At 32.6% G+C, this 21,692-nt stretch overlaps 1 protein-coding gene across 1 annotated transcript in view; it reads right to left on the bottom strand.

Annotated features, from left to right (window-relative positions):
- The window catches only part of LOC136038582 (protein tolkin-like), a 150,507-nt gene that overhangs the window by 9,180 nt on the left and 119,635 nt on the right, over positions 1-21,692 (bottom strand). Inside the window, exons 10-15 of the mRNA XM_065721778.1 lie at positions 18,684-18,879; positions 15,982-16,104; positions 14,290-14,450; positions 12,983-13,169; positions 5,265-5,518; positions 1,035-1,248 (exon numbers count right to left, since the gene is read on the bottom strand). Coding sequence (XP_065577850.1) covers positions 1,035-1,248; positions 5,265-5,518; positions 12,983-13,169; positions 14,290-14,450; positions 15,982-16,104; positions 18,684-18,879 — 1,135 coding nt within the window. The remainder of the gene's footprint in view (positions 1-1,034; positions 1,249-5,264; positions 5,519-12,982; positions 13,170-14,289; positions 14,451-15,981; positions 16,105-18,683; positions 18,880-21,692) is intronic.

The following is a 21,692-nucleotide window of genomic DNA, read 5'->3' as shown; positions in this document are numbered from 1 at the left end:
ATAGTTGAAAGTTACAGTAGCTACAGGAACCAAAAATACTTGGTTGTTCTACATTTACTTTTTTTTCATAGGCATATATTTTGGGGGTGATACCTGACACGGGGATACCATAGGTATTCTGTGGTAGGCACAACACTTGACTGGGTAGAGAATTTAAAGTGCCGAAACCCTATAGGCAAGTGTATTCTCCTGATGAGCCCTTGTGTTGGGTTGTTGCCTCGGAATTATTTGTCTTTACTGTTTTATTGTTTGGTAAATGGCTACTTATACTTATTGACGACATGACTGCCTGTCCATGGATTATTCTTTATGGTTGGTTGTGTATGGCTATGCTGTTTGACCTATGTGATTGTATGGATCAGTAGGGTTGAGGCCTCATTCAAGTGCTGGTCTATATTAATCACTAATTTAGGAAAACAGTCTTACCTTTCTCCTTCTGTCTGCTTTTTTTTTTTTTTTAATGTGTTTGTGCTGTTGTATTGGTGATTTCTCTTTTCGTTATACATATATATGTATTTATTATTTATATTAGAATAATTACATGACATTATTAATGTATATAATTATAGTCAACATAATTGTAATAATTAATCGGTATTAAAAACCTAAAGCAAACCTTAAAATCACCCAAACGTAACCTTCTACTTTATTTCAAGCATATTTGCTATTACTATTTTTTTTTTTTGCCTTCTTTGCAAAACACATGCTGATAGAGGAGTAAGTAATTACGAGGAAAATACAACCAAGGGCAAAACCCAAAATGCAACAGTACAAATCAAAAACAGCATTGCCAATTAGGCAAACAATACACTAAAAACATAACTTAGGCAAAATTTGCATATTATGCAAATAAAAATGCAGCATCGAATTAAGAAAATAAAAACCCATCTACCCGAGCCAACCTTGTTTAAATATGAGTGTCTTTTTTTCTTTTATAATTGTGTTAAATAGTATGAGAGACTAGATATTATATTTAGATTGAGTGGTGCCATAGTGTATATTCACTGGCATCTATCCAAATTGAAAATAAATACCTGTTGCATGGGTGGCTTGGAATCCTTTCCTCTGAACGGATCCATCCGACTTAAATACCATAAACATTTGACTTGCTGATGCAATTATTGGATGGGGTATTTTTGAGCCGCAGAAACGGCCTAAAGTCGGTTTATCATTTGATTCACCGTCATAGATGGCAATGTGATCGTAGGCACACTCTTGATGTGGTTCCATTTCAAATTCATTGAATATCTAAAAAAAAGGTTTGGGTTGAATTAAATATAGACTAACTAAGTTTTATTCACGAACAATCAAATCGTGGAGAGTACATATTCCCTTCATCCCCAGAAAATGAATTTTGGGTCGTATCTAAAATGCGTAGAATTTCAGAAACAAATGAACAATTTTTAATTTAAAATACCAAAGTAAAAACAAAATAATTTTTGCAACAATAAGCTGCAATTTTGAACTTGATTGGAAAGGCCACAGAAAAAACCAAAGAGACCATGTTAACCAGGTACGCCTCTAAGATGAATCACGAATTGAAATTACCTTTATAAACTGACAGTTTTGTCACAACAGACATGCAACAACTGAAAGACTTCATTAATATTTCGAAATTGGATGGTGGGGGACAATATTTTGACTCACCCCTAAGATTAGTAAACCAAAATAAAGGTTTACAACTGCTAATTAAGGTCACCATCCAACCACTGGACGTCTTGTAGACTAAGTCTGACCTTGTCTGACCAAGAGGTAGTTTATTTTACAGAATGCACTGCCAAGATTAGAAGGACTGAAGCGAGTAATTTATTCCAAAATAAGGTCGTGGGAATCACTCCTAGACACACGAATAGCCAACTATGACACAAGAAAATTCCTTGAGGAACAGTACAAGCCAAGAGTAAGAAGTTTTTTGGCTAGTGTCAGTTCTGAAGATCAGGTGCCATTTTCTGCTGATGGCTAGCGAGAAGAGGGTGATGTAATCCTCTCTTTTGAAATAGACTTTTGTCTGCCCAAGCCAGTCTGAAGCTGTTGAGGGGGTTTTTGGGATTCATGAGAACAATGTGAATATTTTGCCACTACTAAGAAAGGCTTTACAAAGGGAAAAAAAACAATACCTATTGCAAAACACTGCACCTGTGGGGAGCACCAATATTGCAGCAACTATTGTTGCTATATTATATCATTATAGGGAGGGGGGTGAAGGCAATGGGCCTTGTAGCCTGAATTTTGTACTATCCAGTGCTATGGAACGAAAGTTAGTCATCATTACTGATCTTATTTGTATCGTTAATTTGTAATCGCGATTTTTATTCATTAATATCGTTAATTTGTATCATTAATATTTATCATTAATAATAAATTATCATTAGTGTAAATTCAGCTCTGGAACAACCCCTTTGATATTGTTTGTTCTTTTATTTATTTATTGAATTATTTGTATTTATTACTAGTTTTAGGGTGTTAATTATTATTTATTTTACTAATTTTAATTTATTATTTATTATATCATTTTTATTTACTTCTATTATTTTACTGTTTGTGAATTTTTTTATTATATTCTATTTATTATTATTTATTATATTATTAAGTTTTCATTTAATATATTAATTTTTGGGGTATTTCTTTGCAAATTTAATTTATTAATAATTTCAAGTAGTAACATTTTGTATTTCATTAAGTAATTAATCAATTTATTAAGGAATCACGATTTTATGTAGTTTTATTGTCTGTGAACTATTTATGTATGCATTTCTTGGTACTTCGTTTCACCCTACAACACCTTAAATTAATTGTGCCTTCAATTAATTAAATTAAATTACTTAAATTAATATAAATTAACATGTTTGTCATTTTTGTTATTGTTGTTGTTGTGGACCCTCCTCACTCCTCACATCCTCACTCCTCACAGTGACACTTTTGGGGTTCTACAAATCTATTTTGTTTGTGGTTGTTGAAAATAGACTAAAACTACTACTACTATTACTTACATAAATCAATGACATAACCAGTGGAAAAAAGACCTTGCAAAAGATCTAGTAACTTTCAAAGACTTGCAAATAAAATCAAAAATGAAAAAATCCTCTTTGCGCATGACTAAGTAATATCGATTTGCCTAAAACCTGATATCTTTGAAATATAACTTTTTTTTAAGATCACCTGAACTAGACGATAACCTGAAAAGAATTACTTAAATGTTTAGTGACAGAAGCTTACACAAATTGCCTCATTTTGATTATTCTTCTGAAGCTAATTGAGTTTTTGTGAAAATAATCATCAATCTAGGGAGTATAAGAACTGTGTACCCTCATTCCACAGGCTGTTCAAACAAACTCGATCACCTCAAAAGCCTACATCTTTAAAAACATAAACTTCTTTAAGCTACTTTCCCTAATCAGGGAACAATATACTTGAGAAAAACCATTCTGGACAACTGGAAAAAAACTCCTTCAGGCTACTTTCCCTAATCAGGGAACAATATACTTGAGACAAGCCATTCTGGACAACTGGAAAAAAACTTCTTTTGGCTATTTTCCCTAGTTCAGGAACAATATACTTGAAGAAAGCCATTCTGGTCAACTGGAAGAAAAACTTCTTTAGGCTACTTTTCTTAATCAGAGAACAATATATTTGAAGAAAACCATTCTGAACAACCGAAAAAAAAAACTTCTTTAGGATACTTTCCCTAATCAAGTAACAATATACTTGAGGAAAGCCGTTCTGGACAACTGGAAAAAACTTCTTCAGGCTCCTGTCCCTAATCAGGTAACAATATACTTGAGGAAGGCCATTCTGGACAACTGGAAAAAAGCTTCTTTAGGCTACTTTCCCTAGCCAGGGAACAATATAGATGATGAAAGCGATGCCATTCTGAGCAATTGTCGAAGATTCACTTGTTCGAAAGCAGAAAAGAAACTTGCTACTGAAAAATTTTGAAAGCAGAGAAAAGTCAAGATATACATTTTGACACTTTCTATGGAAAAACTAATTCTTAACAAACAAGCAAAAGAACAAATGCGATCAAGTTAAAAGAACGTTAAATAAGCAAAATAAAAGTATAAAAGAGCATAAAGAAAAAGGGGATAAGAAGAAAAGAAAAAAAATTATCACAGTTAAGGTGACATCGCACCCAAATAGAATTAAACTGACTTAAATCTCAATAAAACATGGTTTTAGAAGAATTCACTTCAAAGTCCTTATTTCTCTTGTCCGGTGACAAGATATATATATATATATATATATATATATATATATATATATATATATATATATATATATATATATATATATATATATATATATATATATATATATATATATATATATATATATATATATATATATATATATATATATATATATATATAAAGAACGAATTTTATATGGTAGAAACCAAATAACAGAGAAAGGAAATATACAAAGAGCAAAATTGCAAAAATTGCAATATATATACATATATTATCCATGGATAATATATGTATATATCCATATGTCCATGGATTATTCTTTATGGTTGATTGTGTTTGGCTATGCTGTTTGACCTATGTGATTGTATGGATGAGTAGGATTAAGGCCTCATTCAAGTGCTGGTCTATATTAATCACTAATTTAGGAAAACAGTCTTCCTTTTCTCCTTCTGTCTTTTTTTTTTTATGCGTTTGTGCTGTTGCATTGGTGATTTCTCTTTTCATGATATATATATATATATATATATATATATATATATATATATATATATATATATATATATATATATATATATATATATATCCAAGAAGCCTTGCTTGTTATGGGGCGGCAACGTAACAACATAACATTTACTTACATCGTGACTTTTTTACTATTGAACAGACATATTGATTCAAAAATAAACAACAAAAAAAATGAATCGACGAAGGAAGTAAAAGAAATCACAGACATAGAATGAGTAGAAACTCATCCCTAAGTGCCTCAAACTAAAGCAAGCTAGATAATACATAAGAGAACATAAGAGTTTAAGAAATAGAGAATACAACCTCTAAATAGAATATAACAAAATAGAAAAGAGCATTAAAAGAGCACTCTATCGGCAGAACCTTATTAAAAAAAAGAGAAAAGAAGAGATAAAATATCATTATAGAAATAGAAAAACTTATTGCGGAATTGTTAATACTTTTTTGGTAATTTTTGACAAACTGTCTAAGGATACAGATTGACGGATTTTTTCTCAAGTATATTCCTGACACATTAGAGAGCTAAAGGTAGAAATTTGTAAACACGCTTACTAATTTGATGCGATGACCAGGAGTCGTTGTGAAATGCCAAACACAATCTTTCTTCATGGGATAATAGTCGGGGTAGTTTGGACTGAAAATTTCACCAATAGCATTAACAATCTCATGTTTACATCCGCCTTCCTTACAATCATATCCATTCTCATGCAGTGTATATCCATTGAAGCAAGCGCAATGAAACGAGCCTAAGGTATTTCGACATTCTTGCTGACATCCTCCATTTCCAATAGCACACTCATCTTTATCTAAAAATAGAAGAAGTTTTACAATTTCATCGTATTATATTACAATGCTATTAAAGTGAGGTGATTCCGGAAAAATCCCAAGTTCTGTGATGACTTCGTTAACCGTTCGTATTTCAGAATAAGTTGAAGCAGATGTTTGGTCGGCGTGGGATTGAACTTTGGAATTACTTCCTTTATTCCTTCACATCAAACTATTTTTTCCAGTTCTGTCCCCCCCCCTCTCAAGTGTCCATCTCCTTATAGCAGCTTTCCCGTAACTCTAAGAGAAGAGAATAAAAGTTTCCAGTCCAGAACTAATCAATGATCTACCACCCTCAGCTGCTTCATCCGCCAGCTCATTCTCTGTGATCCTAGAAAGTCTCAGGTCCCGCATCCATGTAATCCCATTGTAATCCCGCATCAGTGTGATCCCAGAAAGTCTCATGTCCCGCATCAGCGTAATCCTGCATCATTCTGATCCCAGAAAGTCCCAGGCTCCGCATCAGTGTAATCCCACTGTAATGCCGCATCAGTATGATCCCGCATAAGCGTGATCCCTGAAAGTCCCAGATCCCACATCAGTGTAATTCCACTTTAATCCCGCATCAGTATGATCCCAGAAAGTCCCAGATCCCGCATCATTGTAATCCAACTGTAATCGCGCATCAGTGTGATCCCAGAAAGTCCCAGGTCCCGCATCAGTATAATACATACATTGAATGCTAGTCTGTTTAATGCTTTACAACACTCCATTATACCCTTTTGCCTGTCATTAATATTCTCAAGTCCCCTAAGACATTCTCGGATATCAGATGTGATACAACTGTTCTTATCTGTACTATTTAATTACTCCTTGATTTTAGCTTTTTATCCCAAAAAATTCCAGTTTGCGATATCATTGCATATCCGTTCATTTAGACTAGGAGAACAAAGTTTGATCCCAATAGTTTAGCTTTTCCCCCTAAAGTTAATTGTCGCACGAAAGCAATTTTTAATTTGGTTAATTGACACTTCTGCCAAGAGCTTTTTTTAAGGTGTATTTTTCTAGTTTCTAATCCAGTTTCTAAATTGTTGACATATCTATGTTATTATTAGGATGCTTCCGGAGAGCTATACTTAAATTCCATTAAGTTACTCTTTCATTAATCTTAGGGTGCTTAAAATTCTTTATTGACTAAGATGATGCTGCTAGATATGAACTGAAATAAATAGCTTGTGCCATTCTTAGGTAGGATGCCTTTATACAGAGGAGGAGGGGTGTTGATTCTTTGAAGGTGAACCCAAGATCCAGGAGTGAATGCGCTTAAAGCATTATTTTAAGTGTTTTTAAGCCGAAATCTTCGAAAATTTGAACCGACACAATCTGTCTTATCAGTAAAACGCAGCTCTATTAGTTTTTAATGGAAACGTAATTATTACTTTTTTAGAGTTCTTCTTTTTGAAATAAGATTGGAATTAAATTAATATATGGTAATTAATGTGGAAAACCTCCTACTTAAATTAAAGAAACACATTCGTTCTAAGATCCCAAGATCTGGTAGATAGGTAGGTTTTATTTTTATCCACAATATAAATATAGATAAAAAATGACACTACCAATAAATTATTGCAGCAAAAAAAATTCCTAAGGACTTGTGCTGCAGATTCATGTTATGATTTAAATCTTATAAATGCATATTTAAACATAACAACTCATGATTAACCACCTAGATTAACTCATGATTATATAAAAAACAACGACATACACATGAACACTATATAACAAAATAGTCCCACTAATTATTTTTTACCGGTTTCGTCCCCCACTCCACCCCAAAAACTGCGAAAAAAAGATCAAAAACCTCATACCCTTCAAAATCTATTAGTTAAATAAAATGTTTTCAATTCATTTTAAACCCGTATAAAGTGACAGACTCCCCGGTGCTAGCCGGCAGATTATTCCAAACATAAGGCCCCAGATTATGAACCACGTGTGATGATCTGACTGTTTTTCTTTTTCATGGCTTAAAAGTTGTTAATTTTTTTAATCATAATTATGGTGCTCCTGATTCAAGGAAAAATAATCATGAAAATTCTCAGGGCATATATGTTTCATGCTCCAGAACACTAAAATTGACCAACATTTAAAACATTAGCCTACACTGGGAAAAGCTAGCAATAGTTTTGATTCAACCTGCTCTTTTATGTCCGCAATTAATCGAATACTTTTATTTGTATAGTTGCGAAACTATAGTTTCGCAACTATATTTCGCAAATAGTTTTTTTATTTGCGAAATCTGGATCCTTCTATAATTAGGAAAAAAAAATTCCTGGCCCAATGAACGGAACCGTAATCTATATAAGGATGAACAAGGGAAAAATAAATAATTTTAAAAATCTTGAATGGAAATGTTTTTCTTTTACACGTCTCAGAATTCCTAGACCCCTAGCCATTTTCGCACCAATAACGCTTCAATGCTTTTTCCAACTAATATTGTTATTTAAATAAAACCCCAAATACCCAATTTCAAAAACTTGTTTAATGGGTGAATGTCCAAAAAAAAATGTTATTATTACCATTAAGTAACCTACCTGTTCTACTAAAAATAATGTAATTTGTTTTAGATGCATTAACTGCCAGGGAACTACCAACTGTAAAACTGCATAAACGGCAAGTGATTAGTCAGCCTTATGTACAACCTCCACCAAACAATGTTAACACAGTGTTGTCCACGAAAGAGGCCAGCGTCTTCTCTTCAACATGTGAGGCCAGGGAATTAATGTAAATAAGATCAAGTAGAGGTCCCAGCATGGAATCTAGAGGTACTCTACTTAAAAGCAAATTCTCCACTTAATATATCTGATAAAGCAACTTTGATAGTGCGTCCATGCAAGTACGATGAAAACCGCTTTAGACAGGTACTACCTAACCCAAGTCCGCTTAGTCTACTTAGAAGAGTATTAAATTCAACAGTGTCAAAAGTCTTAAGGATATCTACAAAAACAGTTAAAAGAACCAGGTTATTTTCAAAAACTTTATCAACAAAATTTAAAAGATGGTGTACTGCATGACTAGTGGAATGTTTACTTCTGAAACCGAACTGGCCATTATACAATATTTTCTTTGAATCCAAAAAATCATACAATCGCTTATAAATGACTTTTTCATAAATTTTACTAAATAAAGGTAAAGTCAAAATCGGTCGCCAGTTACAAGGGTCCGAGGAAACGCCACTGTTCTTCCTCTGGGTCAATGAAAGACCCAATTGACATTGTTCCGCCCTCTGAAACAAGGGCAGGTGAATTATTGTGGAGGTTTTTGCCTTTACACCTTACCTGTCAGTTTGGATCAAGAATAGTGGCGGTTCTGGTTACTATAGCGCCGGAGGCAAGATCTTGATTAGTACCTCACCCCCTATATTCCGCAAAGTTTTCAGGTCAAATTAATTGCCATTCAGTATTGTATGTTTATTCAGTTGCCCTTTCACTGTTACATTGAGAGGGTCGTCATAGTTTAGTTCTTGTTTGTTTAAAGATTTTATTTTTTTATGTTTTACTTGGATTTTTATTAGTAATTTTTATTTTTTCATCCTGCACTGAAGATGGTCAAACGTAGATCTTGACCAAAATATTTGCATTATATTCTACATTTTTCTCTGGCTTGTATTATTCTCGTTTCTCTCTCCTTTACTTCTTTAGTTTTCGTTTTTACATAGCCCTGATATATGCTATATTTTTTAAGGATATATACAACTATATACCTCTAGAACTTGTGATAACCAGGTGAAGAGACGATGACCATGATAAAACAAACTTTTTTATAGCAGGAAAAAACATTTTTTTATTTGTAATAAATAAATTCTACTCTATGTTAGTCTAAGCCCATAATTCCCATCGTGGGGCACATGATTCACCAGTGGGGCATGACAATATTTTGGTGTGTCAGGAGCAGGAAATGTACCCTTCGGCTGACTTTACTTTAAAGCCTTTATTTTTGAAAAAAAAATCATGTAAATGGCTTCAAATTCAAATGCATTGAAAGAGCACAAAAAAACACGATTTTGTTACAATGACGTATACATTGTAGATAAGCAGTTTACGTGTAACAGAACTCATGTAACTGTGCTTCCATACAATTCAACCCTATTTAACTGAACCCCAGTGCAACTAGACCCGTTTGCCCCACAGCTCAAGTGTAACTCAACACCATTTGATTGAACCCTCGAGCAACTGAACCTCCATTTAACTCGAACCCGCTCAACTCAACTCAGGTGCAACCTCACCCCAATTAACTGATCACTCGTTTGAATGCGCTCCGTACAATTCAATCCCATTTAACTAAACTCTCGTTCAACTGACCCCCGTTTAAATCGACACTCTTTTAACTCAACCCTTATGTAATAAATCTATCATTAAATTAAGCCTTGTTTCACTGAACTCAACCCAAGGTACAAGTTTACAAGTTTGAACTTGTCCAAAATACTCAGGATAAGTTTGAACTTGTACTGATTAGAAGTTCAAAATATGTTTCTCGCTTCTTTAGGAGTTCCTGACTTATATCAACCATTAGGGCGAGCAAAACTAATTTAGACCAAAGACAAAGAACTGGCAGAGCCATGCCTACAAATAGTTTCCGTTACTGGCAGCCAATGAAAACGCTTGTATTTCGGGATGCTGCTTGTGTGTATCTTTTCGTGCATGGAAAAGCTGTTAATTACCGCATTCAAATAGGACCATATCCAGTTTTTATCTAAATCATCAGATTTTGATTTCTTTCCCCGTACTTGGTCAAAAATCATAATTATTTTTTTAATGTGTGAATGGGGAGGACAGAGGGCCGTTGAATTTGGGCCTCTGCTCTAAGATTAGAAGTAGCTTTTACTCGGGTCAGACTTAAATTTCAATAGGACATTGTCTCTAGTCTAGGAATATACCAAAGATAAGAAGAAAACGAAAAAAAAGTTGGGAGGTATTTGGAAGAAACCAAAGTTTAACAGGCTTAGTTATTTCTGCTGAAAAATAAAATTATAAAATAATATTGTGTCGGTAGCGATTATTATACGTGTAATTATATGTCAATAGTGGATTATTCATCTTTTAATTTTGGAAATTTCGAGTGAAGTATATACTATTAGACATCAAACCAGTCACCAGTTAATGCACACCCTTATGGGGTGGGGGAAAATAAAACGCTGATTCCAAGAAATGGATATGAAATGGATAACTTAGAAGGTAATCCATTTTAGTGTCCCTATATCAACTTTTTCGGGTTTTCCGACAATTTTTTTTCGCAATTAATTTTAGCGTTCGAATTGAAATAAATAGCTTCTATTATTAACGAATAAGCTTTATCTTCGTATGATTTTTTTTACTCGGTAGTTTTTTTCAAAGCTTTTTTAACTTTCCTCTTTTTTTTGCTTTCCGTGACAGGGAAGGGGCGCATTCAAGAGGAGGATTTTAAAGCCTAGCATGAGGATTTTTGATTATGGACATTTTATTGGTAGACTTTTTATTGTTTCAAGCCTTTACACTCCAGAAATGACACTGAAATTGTATTTTGGTGACATTTTATGATGATGCTCTCATTAGGCAATTATAAAGAGTGTGAAAACTAGAATATTATATTTAAATAACACTAAACAATTCTCTACGATATTCTACTGCCTAACAGTACCGAAAAATAAAACAAACACTTATCAGTGTTTCCGAGTCTTTTTAAAAGTTCCCATATTTTTTTTTCAACTTTTACTGCTAACTTAAAAATAGCTATCATTCCTGAATCACCATTAACGGAAAGTTTTTCTTGCGATATAGTGTCTTTTTTTTTAATGTGTCTTCAAGATTTTGGCTACTATGGGCTTTCTCTGTACAAGGATACAGCTATTGCTGCAACCATGACCTTCAAGAATTTTCGGGACCTGGGCATGGGAACTCTGCTAATTTTCAGATATATAGGACAGAAGGTTAAATTGTTGTTTTTTAGATGGAGAGAATAGTTTTACATCGAAGTGGTTTAAAAGAAAAGACACAAAAGAATTAACCAACAAATAAAGACCATTTCCTTCCATTCAGCTTTTGTCATCTCCGACGAAACGGGATGATTTGCATTTTCTAGTTATATTACTGACTTGAGGAGGGTTCAACTGAATTTTCATAATTTATATAGGGGTTGAGTCAGACATTTTTGGTGAAACAGGGGTTGAGTTGAATGAGGACTGAGTTAAATGAGGATTGAAATGCACAGAAGGTGAGTATAATGGCGGTAGAAATAATGAGGTGGGGTCAAGTTGCACAACGATAGAATTGCGCGGAGGTTGAGTTGAATGAGGTTTGAGCTGAATGTGGCTGAGTTGCACGGATAGTAAGTTGAGTGAGGGTTGAGTAATTGAGGGTGGAGTTGCACGAGACGTATGTTCTACGAGGTTCAGTTGCAAAAGGAATCAATTAAACGGGGGTTGAGTTACATAAGGGTTCAGTTGCACGAAGGCTCAGTTAAACGGGGTAGAGTCTAATGAAGGTTTAGCTGCTCAGGGGTTTAGTTGCAAAGGTGTTCAGTTGCATGAGGGCTCAGTTGCATCAGGAGTCAGTAGCATGAAATTTCATTTGCTTGGGGGTTCAGTTACACAGAGGTTCAGTAGCACAGTGGTTCAGTTGCACCTGGGGTTAGATGCACGAGGTTCACTTACACGAGGGTTCAGTAGTTGTGGACCCTGTAAAAAGTGTTTTGTTCGGGTAATATTTTCATTAATACAAAAAAAGCCTAGAGGACGACCCAAAAATAGATACTAGGTTAATTGCCTATTGAGCTTCCTTCACAACAAAATTTAAATACCACGAGGGAGGGGGGCATCAACCTTTAGAAGGGTCTTGGTGGGGCACGGCCTGAAGTCGGGTTGGAACCACTGATTTAAGCAAATAATTCACCAAAAGAAAACTTAGCATGAAAACATTTTTTCTCTAGCGTGGTCCGACGAAACTCAAAAGGGTGGATACCTCTGATCTATTACCTGAAAATGACAATGCAAGGAAAAATTATTTTGGACAGAAGTGCCAAAAGTGGTTCAAAACCAAATATTTAGGGGTCAAAGCTGGAAATTACCAATCACAAGTTGTTTTTTTTTTTTTTTTTTTATTGAAAAAAAAAATCATGAAAAAAACTTATATGAATCTGTTGTAGAAACAAGGTTCAGGCCTGGCAAGCTCATTCAAGCGTATAGTTTCAAGGCAGACAAACGAAGACCAAAGAGAGACACTATTACCACAGAGGAGTCTTCTCCAAGAACGTTTTTTGTCACTTCTCCAAGTGACAAAAAACCTCAGGCAACAAGCCTCCGGTGTTGATTGAATCCCAAACAACAATTCTGCCAAGTTTGCATCGGATTCAACCAAGATCCTGTCTTAAATGTACTACACCAAGGCCCTTTGTTGGACAAAATTTTAGATGAGTGAAGGGGATCTAGAGTGACTCCATAAAACACAAAGGGTTAAGTACTCCTGTGTTCTTACCTGAGAAGTACACTGCAGCGAAGCCGGTTTTTTGGACGGATGTATCTGAGTTAAACTCAACTCTAAGTGCATTTCCTTCTGAAGTTATCATCGGTGGAACTCGATTTCCACAGAAAATTCCATGCTTCTTCATAGCGTTTTCACTCAGCTTACTTCGAATCTCAACACTGTCGTAATCACAGTCTTCCTAAAAAAAAAAAAAAAAAAAAGAGAAAAAAAAAAAAAAAAAAAATTCAGTCGAACTTCAAATGCAACGTAAGACAAAAGTTTGAACTTTTATTTTTATTTATAAATTTAATGGTAAAAGGAAAAAATATCCACTTCAAGAAACTCATTATAAAAACGTTCTGACAAAGAAGTCCTTCAAAGAAAAGTAAAGAGCCACGTTGAATTTAAGATCAGCACCAATAAATTCCTATAATAATTTAAACTGAAAACGACCAGAATTACTATTAAAGAATAAATGAAACCCGAAACGAACAGAAATTAAGAATTATAGCAATTATGCAGATAACAGATACCAATATAAACGAGCAATCTTAAAACAAGTAAATCTTGCAAACAATCTTAAAACCAGTAAAAACTAAATTAAGTATTCACCTGAAACTTAAAACGAAAAAAACTAACTACAAACAGGAGTTTGGCTGCTTTCCATAACTGTAAAATCTGGTTCCCATAACTATAGAGTTTGGCTACTAACCTTGCCTCTTCCCATAGCTGCAAAATCTGGTTCCCAATAACTGTAAAGTTTAGCTACTACCCCTTCTTTTTCCCGTAACTGTAAAAATTTAAATGCCATTGAATCATTGCGCTTTACTGAAAACAAATTGTATTAAAAGTATTTTCTTTTATATTTACAAGATTGAAAAATAAGAATAAAAATATAGTCAAATAAAATTTTGAATCGCTGAGTTCTAAGCAATTAATATAATTATTTATCAAATATTCAGCCTGATAAAAACAAAACGAAGAAAAACACCTTGCCTGTCTGCGGGGCACCAAATTATACCCCACTCTTTACGGTATAGTTCGAGCCTTTGTCCTAATTATTTATGAAGATTCTTGAAACACAAGAGTCGTGCAATTAGGATCAAAACCATTTTTAAAGGTACTAAATACTTTAGTGTGAAGAGAGAGGTAGTGAGGAGAGGGCAGCCCCCTAATATACGTATAATTTCTATTTATTTTAAGTTTTAATTGTGATCCTTACTTTCAGTAGAAATAACAGGTTTTTTAATTTAATTAAATTAAGCTTTTTGTGTCTTTTTGTGTCATATTTCTGACTTGATATGTACAGCTATACTTACATTTGTACCTTCAATATCAAAATGCGTAAAATTCAGTGTTATCTTCCACTGAGGTGGCGCAATGATTTCCCAAATACATGTTTTGCTAGCTGGATATAAGTCAGGGAACGAAGGGCTCGTAATGGTTCCATTAGGAGAGTCTAGAATTCCACCACAGGCATCTGGAAAAAGTTTTAGAATTTTTATGAGGAAAACAAAGAACGGAAAATATTAAGGAAAAGACAAAACCATAAAAGGATAATTTTCGACAAATAAATAAAAACAGCGGATATTTTGAAAAAGATCTCCACTAAGTCTTCCTAAATGACAAAAAAGAGAAAGTTAAATACACATATACTACAAAAGTAAAACACTAACCATTTGAATTAAAACCATTTTAAATCGTTTTTGAATTTCGAAGAAAGAGAAAGAGGGAGACAGAAAGAGAGATATGGGAGGAGAGACAGAGTAGTTGCATCACAACACGAAGATTTAAAGGGAGAAAAGAAAAGACTTTCAAAATTAAGGGGAGAGCAAATTTGTCGTTTTTTTAGCCTCTTCAATGAAAGTACCAAAAAAAGCATTTTTCAATTGACGCCACTGGGGAGGGGATTAGGAATCAAAAGAATAATTCCAAAATTGAATTTATGGAAATTTCGTATACTGTCGAAACCTTATTGAATGTTTTTTTTTTAGTTTTTCTTAATTTGCACTTTTATTAAAAAGCTATTTGCTAGGAGGCTGTTTATTATAATAATATTTGCACCCCCTCAACATCCCAAATGTGGAGGGGGGATTTCATTCTCAAATAAATCTTGCCATTTATGGCAGGAAAATCCTACCATAATGGATAATGTTTTGTAGAATATATCAAGTACCATGAACAGAAAAGCAACCAGAAAAGGAAGCACCTAAAATTCGAACATAATGTAAAAATAGACAAATATACACAGAAATAAGAATCTATAGGAAATTATAAGAGATAATAGAAGAAAAATATGACATAAAAAAATGTGAAGGTAGACAAAACAGTAGAAATCTCATTAATTTGATGGGTAAGAGCAAAAAATAAATTAAAATGTGCAAAAAGCCAAGTACTGAGTTAAAATGTCACAATTATATATGTTTATATAATTTTCAAATATCGGAGAAATGGCTTATGTTCCATACCCCTTCTCTCCCCTCCTATTTCAAAAATGACTCAGTATGTGTAAGCAATGTTTTAGGGACATTAATTGTAAAATGCAATTGACTCTAAAAGTAATAATGTATAGCTTCAACACCAGAATTGTCATCATAATGATGACATTATGCAGCTATTGTCATAACTTCAACACCAGAATTCATAGCTTCAACACCAGAATTGTCATCATAATGATGACAATTATGCAGCTATTGTCATACCTTCAACACCAGAATTCATAGCTTCAACACTAGAATTGTCATCATAATGATGACAATTATGCAGCTATTGTCATACCTTCAACACCAGAATTCATAGCTTCAACACCAGAATTGTCATCATAATGATGACAATTATGCAGCTATTGTCATACCTTCAACACCAGAATTCATAGCTTCAACACCAGAATTGTCATCATAATGATGACAATTATGCAGTTATTGTCATTTGCAGCTATTGTCATAGCTGCAAAGGATGTTCAGGTGTAAAATTTTGCCTATCAGACAGAGTACTTCTTCAAACAGACTTACCGCCACAAGACTTGCCATCCGGTTGAATTTCAAACCCAATTTTGCATTGACACTCGAAGCTACCTAAGGTGTTAACGCACATATGCTCACACCCATGGTTGGACACTGCACACTCGTCTGTCTCTGTAAGGACAAAATCAATTTCATGATAAGAAAAAAAAATCCTAACGATATCTTTTAGGTTTATAAACAAAAAATAAACCAAGGTTTGTAATACCAAAATAATAGGAAAGTTATCAAAACCCTTATGAAAGTCTACCTGTTTCCAAAGGTTTCCAAATGGCAATATATTTTGTAATTACACAATATATTAATAAACAAAAGATAAATATATTCAAAAATTAAATTAGGGAAAAGTTTTTGAAATGAAAGTAAGGATTAGTATTAAAAAGAACTCAAATTATGTTAAATGTGAGGTGGATTACCACCTCGTCATCAACGCCGCTCTTTTTGCAAAGGCTTTGCTCGCACTTTACTGGAAACATACTGAACTGCTACAAATATAACCAGCGGTAAGTGACTTCTGTTCTATTTATTAATCTACTGACATTCTACTAACACTCGACGCTACATAGCGTGTTTCTGCACAGATGTTCACAAACATGGTGGGAGATGGTGTGGACTTGGATTTGAATTTCGAGGACAAAGTGGTAAGTAAAAATAACGCAAAATTATTTAATTGGATTTCTTGTTTTTTTTTAAGAAGAGACTCTTTATTCGGTATTTATTTTTGTTTTAACCCCTGTGTAACTGGCCATGGAGCCTTGTAGGGGTAGAAAGTTATTGTTGTCCATTTATTTTGATGTTAATAAACTTAACTGAACTGAACTGAACTGAACATTGTTGGAACTGTACTCCTCTTTTTCTATAAGTAGACAAGTACTTCTTGCAACCAGACAAACACAAGTCTGTCGGTGTCTTCTCAAAGTACCAAGGATAGTAAAAACTAAATTGGACTTTTCTAATCGCTTTTATGGGAACTTGAATCGCGTGTATCTCAAAAAATTTGGAAAATCTGGATTTTATGGCAAGAATTTCTTAAAGAATTTTACAATTTTTGGTAGTAGCTGGCGCCAAATTAAGAAAAAGTAACAAGAAAAAGTGAAAGTAAATTAAGAAAAGTAAGATGTTACTTTTATCAATAGAAGTAACATGGGTGAAACTGCAATAGATAAGCTAAACAAACATCGAACCAAGCACCTCAACAAAGTGTAGATTTTTGTGTAGAAAGGGGTACTTGCCTGTGGGAATCATTAAATTGTAAGCCTTCCAATATTTATGGACGAAAAGCATTTTCAAATATAACTGATTAGCTTTGTTTACATATTTTCTCGGCTCAAGGCGACTACACTAACAAAATATGGTACAGCCTTAAAAAGTTACTCATTTTCAGGTATATCGCTATGGCGGATTCAAAAGGTAGAAAATGTTTTTATTTTGACATTTTGTATTTTATAACATCTAAAAGTTATCATTTAAAGGAATATTAAGTGGACAAATTTGTTATTGGCAGAGTCAATTCTAGCTTCTCAACAGGAACATTATTTTTTGTTAGTCTTTAGATTTTGGTGAGTGGCTAACTTTTTGAGTTGGGTCTTTTGGCTTTTAATGTTTTTAATTATGTAAATTTTGTTTTATCAATTGTAGTTTTATTATTTCCACGTTATTATGTTGTTTTTAATTCTTGTAATTCTAGTTTTCTTTAAATTTTATCTTCACATTGTTTGTTTTTGTCTTTTTATTTTTATCTAGCTTGTATCGTTCGTGTTTCCACTCAGAAAATTTGAATTTTCTCTCGTGACGCTAAAGAAGGGGAGCAAAGATTTTCCCCCTTGATCTTAGGTATTGACCCAATAACTACTTAAATATTTTATGCTTTCAATAGTTTGTATTTATTCGATTATTGAAACTTGTTCTTGGTACCGACGGTACCAAAGTTGCCAGTCCTGGTAAACGAAATCTGGTTACAAATCATCTGGTACCAATCCTGAATTTCATACAAGTGTGAAATTCGGGGTTGGTATTGCTTCTAATTGCTTTGCTTCTAATTGTTTACTTTCCGTTTGGTGTCTCTGTTTATTACTTTTTTCCTCTTTTTTACCGTTATTATCTTTTTTTTACTATTTACTACCTTTTTCCTCTTGTTTACGCTTGATCTGATTTTCTTTTTTGTTTGAGGATCTTTCAAATAAATAATACGAATAAGAGTTTGTGTAAAATTCTTTGAAACTAATTAATTTTTAAATTAGGGCGCTCTGAATATGAGTGTTAAGCTTTTTCAGATCCCTTCAGGTCACTGTTATCCCTTCTTGGGATATAAGCCCACGCAGTTTAGTTCTTTGTTTTAGTGTTTTTACTTTACAAGCATAATTCAGTAGTAAATGGCTGAAATAAGTTCATAGTCCTTTTCCCTTTATTGGATTTTTGAGGGGGGCAATTTAGGGAAGGAGGGAGGTGCTTGTTTTGTCGTTCTTATTAATTTTTTTTCGTTTTATTAATTTTTGGACGTAGATGTTAGCTCTTAGTGCAATAATTTAATAAACGATGTATTTGAACGGATAAAAACGAATAAATGAAGTTCTTTTTTTTTTTATTATGTGTCAAAAGTGCTTTCACGATAAAGCTTAGAATCTAGAAATATTCTTAAAAGTTCCATTCACCTATTCTTTCATTTACGGCTTAGGTAAAAAAAAATTCCATACCTTTAATAAACGAAGCTGCAAAACCTGCCTTCTGCACAGAACTGTCAGAAACAAACTTCACCCATAGATGTGGTCCAGTGGATTTAATGTCGTCTGGAACTTTGTGCCCACAAAATATTCCAATTAATGGACTATTTTCTTCTGTTCCATCTCTAATTTCTAAATAATCATACACGCAGTTGTCATGATTTTCTATCTAGAATAAAATTTGAAATATTAAAACTTGCATTCCGGTAAAAAAAAAAGAAAAAAAATGCAACAAACTCTTTATTCTTTATCTTCAGACAACGAATCAAATCTAGTATAAATAAAACACCAAGCACAATTGCAACAGAAGCGATTGCTATATTTGAAAAAGAACATTGAATCATTTTCACACCTGATTTCAGTCTCGAAACTATTTTTATACCCTATCTGAATTTTCTTTTCTGACATAACCACAAGGCAATTTATCTCCATTATTCCCCCATATATATATATATATATATACTAGCTGTTGGGGTGGCGCTTCGCGCCACCCCAACACCTAGTTGGTGGGGGCGCTTCGCGCCCCCCCCCCAAGCCCCCCCGCGCGCGTAAGTCGTTACGCGCCATAATAGTTACGCGCCATTGTAGTTGTGTCCCTATGTCCCACCTGTGAATATAGATAGATATATATATATATATATATATATATATATATATATATATATATATATATATATATATATATATATATATATATATATATATATATATATATATATATATATATATATATATATATATATATATATATATATATATATATATATATATATGGTTTTAACTACGTAAAACTTGCGAATATACAACATTCTTTGCTGTCCCATTGTCTTTGCATATAAATAGATTGTCAGGTTTACCGACTCTTGAACATGCAACATATAATGGTCCATGGGAAAACAATCTGTATTCAGATCTATACCTCATGATTCTAATGATTGCCCTTGAGCTTTGTTGATGGTGATTGCTAATCGACCATTCCCTGTCCCGGTGTCCCGGTCGTCATTTACATCCCCCTGTTTCCCCCGGTGTCCCCGTTGTAGTTGTGTCCCTGTGTCCCGGTCGTCATTTATATTCCCTGTGTCCCGGTCGTCATTTGTATCCCGGTGTCCCGGTCTGTATATACATTCGTTTTTTAGTTTTGTTTTTCTCCTTTATTTTTTTCCTTTTTTTTCTTTTTTAGCTTATTTAGATTTTTAGATTTTTTAGTTCCCCGGTGTCCCCGTTGTAGTTGTGTCCCTGTGTCCCGGTCGTCATTTATATTCCCTGTGTCCCGGTCGTCATTTGTATCCCGGTGTACCGGTCTGTATATACATTCGTTTTTTAGTTTTGTTTTTCTCCTTTATTTTTTTCCTTTTTTTTCTTTTTTAGTTTATTTAGATTTTTAGATTTTTTAGTTTTTTTATTAGTTTTTAGTTTTTTTTTCTTTTTAGTTTTTTTGTAGCTTTTACCTTCTTTTTAGTTTTGTTAATTTTTTTTTTTACTTATGTCCTGGTCGTCATTTATACTCCCTGTGTCCCGGTGCTTTGTTGATTGCTAATCGAACATTCCTTTTGTCCTGGTCGCTTTCTCTTTGAGTGTCGTCATTTATTTTTTTCTTTTTTAGTTCTTTTAGTTTTTACCTTTTTTAGTTTTTTTTAGTTTTTTAGATGAAAATTTTTTTTAGTTTTTTCCTTTTTTTCTTTTTAGTTTTTTATTGGTTTTTACCTTTATGTTAGCTTATTTTTCAGTTTTTTCCTTTTTTTTTATTTTTTAATTTTTTTAGTTTTTTACCTTTTTTTAGTTTTTTTAGTTTTTTTAGTTTTTTTAGTTTTTTAGCTTTTTTACTTTTTTTATTAGTTTTTAGTTTTTTTGTAGTTTTTGCCTTTTTTTAGTTTTTTCAGTTTTTTTTTTAGTTTTTTATTGGTTTTTACCTTTATTTTAGCTTATTTTTCAGTTTTTTCCTTTTTTTTAGTTTTTTTTAGTTTTTAGTTTTTTTAGTTTTTTACCTTTTTTTAGTTTTTTTAGTTTTTTTAGTTTTTTAGCTTTTTTATTTTTTTTATTAGTTTTTAGTTTTTTTTGTAGTTTTTGCCTTTTTTTTAGTTTTTTTAGTTTTTTAGCTTTTTTATTAGTTTTTAGTTTTTTTGTAGTTTTTGCCTTTTTTTAGTTTTTTTAGTTTTTTAGCTTTTTTATTTTTTTTATTAGTTTTTAGTTTTTTTTTGTAGTTTTTGCCTTTTTTTAGTTTTTTCAGTTTTGACGTCACCTGATCCAGTTTTTTCAGGTGACGTCACCTGATCCACGATCCACAGATCCACAGACAACTTATTTTTATATATATAGATAGTTTTTTTTTTTTACTTATGTCCTGGTCGTCATTTATACTCCCTGTGTCCCGGTGCTTTGTTGATTGCTAATCGAACATTCCTTTTGTCCTGGTCGCTTTCTCTTTGAGTTTCGTCATTTATTTTTTTCTTTTTTAGTTCTTTTAGTTTTTACCTTTTTTAGTTTTTTTTAGTTTTTTAGATGAAAATTTTTTTCAGTTTTTTCCTTTTTTTCTTTTTAGTTTTTTATTGGTTTTTACCTTTATTTTAGCTTATTTTTCAGTTTTTTCCTTTTTTTTAGTTTTTTTTTATTTTTTATTTTTTTTAGTTTTTTACCTTTTTTTAGTTTTTTTAGTTTTTTAGCTTTTTTACTTTTTTTATTAGTTTTTAGTTTTTTTTTGTAGTTTTTGCCTTTTTTTAGTTTTTTCAGTTTTTTTTTAGTTTTTTATTGGTTTTTACCTTTATTTTAGCTTATTTTTCAGTTTTTTCCTTTTTTTTTTAGTTTTTTTTAGTTTTTAGTTTTTTTAGTTTTTTACCTTTTTTTAGTTTTTTTAAGTTTTTTTAGTTTTTTAGCTTTTTTATTTTTTTTATTAGTTTTTAGTTTTTTTTGTAGTTTTTGCCTTTTTTTAGTTTTTTTAGTTTTTTAGCTTTTTTATTAGTTTTTAGTTTTTTTTGTAGTTTTTGC

This window comes from Artemia franciscana, chromosome 18, assembly GCF_032884065.1.
Source record: "Artemia franciscana chromosome 18, ASM3288406v1, whole genome shotgun sequence".
Classification (NCBI taxonomy): Eukaryota; Metazoa; Arthropoda; class Branchiopoda; order Anostraca; family Artemiidae; genus Artemia; species Artemia franciscana.
Note: the sequence above shows the minus strand (reverse complement) of the source record. Positions and strands in the feature narration are given on the sequence as shown.